The following is a 4,119-nucleotide window of genomic DNA, read 5'->3' as shown; positions in this document are numbered from 1 at the left end:
AGGTCCCTACAGTTTGTTTTTATTACATATTTGGTCCATTTCTTACCTAAAAACATTATTTTGCCATTGATTTTTTAATTTATTTAAATAAACACACCCCAACCCCACCCATTCACCTTACCTTACATACCCTACCATTTTTCTCTATTTAAATAATAATCTTTTTAGTTAAAACAGTGACCAAACGCATTACAAAAACAAACAATAGGGACCAAGCACGTAACAGAAACAAATAATAAGGACCTTCTGAGTTAAAAAAAATAAGTTAGGAACAAATGTACAAATTACCCTAAACCATAGGTTCGTGTAATTTACTTTTTATCTTTTAAAGTGAGGAGGATAGGTAAGAAATATAAAAAAATATATTTAACTTTTCATGTTATTTTATAAATTTGACATCTCAATCTTAACAGTTAAGACTTGAACGACTATTGGTGCCAGAAATCAAATCACAAGAATGAGTGTCCATAATAATAATAATAATAATAAAAAAGAAATTTTCATTATACTATATTGATCGTCTCAGTCAGTAGTTTACTCTTAAGAGAAATCATTTTTAATCTAAATTCTAAATAAAAAAACAAACTACTAAAATCATCGATTAAACTTATGCTTTAGTCTTGTACAATTAACAAAGTAATTAAAAATATAATGTATTTTATTTATTTAACTTATTTGAAAAAAAATTATACATATCTGAATACGAAAAAGCTGTAGTTACCATCTAATTAGCCACTTGAATATAATGTTTTTACTTTTTAGCCTCGCCGCTTCCACTCTCTCACAAATACCAGTCTCGACGCTACACACGTCTTTTCTCCGTTCTCAACACTACCATCGTCTCTTCTCCATGGCATCCAATAATCTCCACCGCCACCGCGATGAGAACGGCGCCGCCACCATCGCTATGGCCACCGATGCCCCAAATAGCCACAATTCCTCCCCTTGCAAAAAACATAAGCGCTTTGACATTGATATCCGCTCAGAGTTCTCTCATCACGACCCTGCCGTCGCCCGAATTAACAACGGCAGTTTCGGTTCATGCCCCTCCTCCGTCATCGAAGCCCAACAACGTTACCAGCTACGTTTCCTTGAACAGCCCGACGACTTCTACTTCAACCATCTCAAACCCTCCATCCTCCGCTCCCGCGAAGCCATCAAAACCCTCATCAACGCCGATCACGTCGACGAAATCTCAATAGTCGATAACGCCACAACGGCCGCTGCAATCGTACTCCAACAAGTCAAATGGTCGTTCTTCGAATCAAAATTCAACCCTGGCGACACCGCCGTGATGCTCCACTACGCCTACGGTGCCGTCAAAAAGTCCGTCGAGGCTTACGTAACGCGAGCAGGTGGCCATGTCATCGAGGTTAAAATGCCCTTTCCCGTAGCTTCAAATGACGAAATAATTACAGCATTTAGAAACGCTTTAGAATTAGGGAAATCCAATAATCGTAAAGTTAGGTTAGCCGTAATTGATCACATCACCTCCATGCCATCCGTTGTAATTCCCGTCAAGGAATTGGTAAAGATGTGTAGAGAAGAAGGAGTTGACCGGATTTTCGTTGATGCTGCTCATGCAATTGGGTCAACTAGGGTTGATGTCAAAGAAATTGGGGCTGATTTCTACACTAGCAATCTCCATAAATGGTTATTCTGTCCACCTTCAATCGCATTCTTGCACTGTAGAAACCCCGAGCTATCTAATCTCCACCACCCTGTGGTATCTCATGAATACGGAAATGGATTAGCTATAGAAAGTTCATGGATCGGGACAAGGGACTACAGTGCACAACTAGTTGTACCCGAGGCTTTAAAGTTTGTAAGTAGGTTTGAAGGTGGGCTTGATGGAATAAGAGAATGGAATCACCAAAAGGTTATAGAAATGGCAAACATGCTTGCAAAATCATGGGGCACTCATCTTGGTTCACCTCCTGATATGTGTTCAAGTATGGCAATGGTTGGATTACCCACTTGTTTGGAGATTATGAGTGATTCTGATGGATTAAAATTAAGGTCTCATTTAAGGGAGTGTTTTAAGGTTGAAGTTCCAATATATTATAGGCAACCAGAGGTTGGGGAGGTCAATCCGATAACTGGGTATGCTAGAATTTCTCATCAAATTTACAACATTGTTGATGATTACTACAGATTCAGGGATGCCATTAACAATCTTGTGAATTCTGGGTTCACATGTAAAGTTTTTCAAGATTAAAAGAGGTATGTATGTATGTATTTCCTTTATACTACTTTTTTTTTTTCTCTCTATGTTAAAGTATCATAAATTCTGATACGTTGGTGTTGGTGTTGGTGTGTTCTTAACAATGATTAAAAAATAATGATGCTGGAAGAATTACTGTTTTGCAGAAAAATGAAGAATCTACCTTAGTTGCATGTTTTTCTTGTTACAACTTTTAGAAAGCTAGAAAATATCTCCTCTTGGAATTGCTCATTCAGAATGTGAAAAATGATGACCATGATATATGTGATCTCATATCCTTTAAAATTTTCATAATTTGTGAGAATGTTGTTTATTTAAGTTTTGTGGTCCCTAAGCATAACTGATTTTTGCAAAAATATTTCTCTTGCAGTTTTAGTCCTTATTTGAGGTTCTTGTATTGTATCCGGTTCCATTCCAAGTAAAATGACTGATTCTGGTCCCTGAAGATAGCTGATTTTTGCAATTTTGGTCCTAAAAATATAGTCATTTTACTTGGAACATGAGCCAAAGTTCAAACACGTTACAAAAACCTCAACTAAGCACCAAGATTACAAAAAAATAAATAAATAAATTAAATCAATAAGTTGAGGACCAAAGTTGAAAAAAGCAGTTATACTCTGGCACCGCAAAATGTAATTTTCTCTGTATTTAGTTTAAAATAAAGGGCTATATTTTAACTTCCATACAACAGAAATAGATTCGTTTTTCGAATTTTATTTCAGCGGTTTGATTTTTTATGTATTTATTATTATTATTATTTTTTAAACTTGACTTGTTTGTTGGAGATTATCGTTTGTTGTTTTGGTTATTTATCTTTAGTATGATTTTATGGAATAAACTAATAATTATCTTAGATTTTTTATGGTGCACAAGTATTATTAATGGAAGTGCCAATATAATTTAGGAAACCAGTTGATCTTTTTCTTGATTTCCTTGTTTTTTCTCAAAGGGCTAAATGCAAAAAAACCGTATGCGCAGCTTCCTACTTTGATGAGTTTCTCTTACAAGATTGTATTTTCAACTGTTGTTCTTGTTAAGGCAATGTACACTGAAAAATCTACCAAATTATATAATTTATCGCAATGAAGGTTCATTTGCATACGTTTTTGTAAGTAATCAAATATATGAAAGTACATTTTGCTGTTTGTTGTTACTACTAGAAATACGGCTCATGGTTCTGATTTCCATTATTTGTAGATTGGATGTAATATTGCTACTAAGGGTGACAATAATGCTTCTGTTGCAGTATCAGAGTAAAGAGAAAAATATGTGTACAAATCTTGTAGCAAGCGGTGTCTCTGGATAAATGCTGCTGGTTGGATTTTCAACCAAGTTTGAATTCATTTTAAAAAGGAAACGTTGTATTTGTGTTGGATAACCCTTAAACTAAACTAAGTGTTCGTGTTCACTTTTTGGATTAAGAATAGCACTAATATCTGACAAAATTTGCAATTTTCATTCCAAATAACCATATGTTACAGCAAATTATGCCAAATTAATTTAAATTTTTAATGGGGGTCATAAAAATCATAAGCCTATTTAAATAGTACAGTGAAAATCATAAGATCGACCCCAATGTTACTTAAATTTAACAAATAATATAGAAAAAATTATATAAATGGTCTGTGTGGTTTACCAAAGATAACAAACTTAATCCTTGCTAATTTTAGTTAGTAAGGACTGAGTTTGTAACCATGGGTAATTATACCATTTATGTAATTTTTTTTATATATTTTATGTTTATGAGTTTGTGGCTTTTCTAACTTTTTATTTATTAAAATGTCATTTTGATCTTTTCAAAAAACTTTGTAAAATGTTATTTTTACCCACAATTTCTACACTTTTATTTAAAAATGTTATTTTTACCCATTTATGCAATTATTTTTTAAAAATAT

General features: G+C 33.8%; 1 protein-coding gene across 5 annotated transcripts; it reads left to right on the top strand.

The window, feature by feature from the left end:
* The first annotated feature begins 758 nt into the window (after positions 1-758).
* On the top strand, positions 759-3,692 carry LOC145072422 (putative L-cysteine desulfhydrase, chloroplastic). Of its 5 annotated transcripts, none has more exons than XR_013691021.1 (3): positions 759-2,223; positions 3,263-3,332; positions 3,422-3,692. XR_013691021.1 is itself a non-coding variant. In XM_079018841.1 (2 exons), exon 1 carries the CDS (start codon positions 851-853, stop codon positions 2,216-2,218), a length of 1,368 nt encoding a protein of 455 aa, XP_078874967.1. In that variant the 5' UTR covers positions 759-850; the 3' UTR covers positions 2,219-2,223; positions 3,471-3,692. The 5 variants fall into 5 exon arrangements, 3 of the variants coding, with proteins under 3 accessions (XP_078874967.1, XP_078874969.1, XP_078874966.1); XR_013691020.1 differs by having other exon boundaries at positions 3,174-3,332; XM_079018841.1 differs by lacking the exon at positions 3,263-3,332 and having other exon boundaries at positions 3,471-3,692.
* Positions 3,693-4,119: the final 427 nt, after the last annotated feature.

This window comes from Lactuca serriola, chromosome 9 (genome assembly GCF_051521515.1).
Source record: "Lactuca serriola cultivar US96UC23 chromosome 9, Lser_US96UC23_V15, whole genome shotgun sequence".
Classification (NCBI taxonomy): domain Eukaryota; kingdom Viridiplantae; phylum Streptophyta; class Magnoliopsida; order Asterales; family Asteraceae; genus Lactuca; species Lactuca serriola.
The sequence above is the reverse complement of the archived record's forward strand: the minus strand, read 5'-3'. Positions and strand labels throughout refer to the sequence as shown.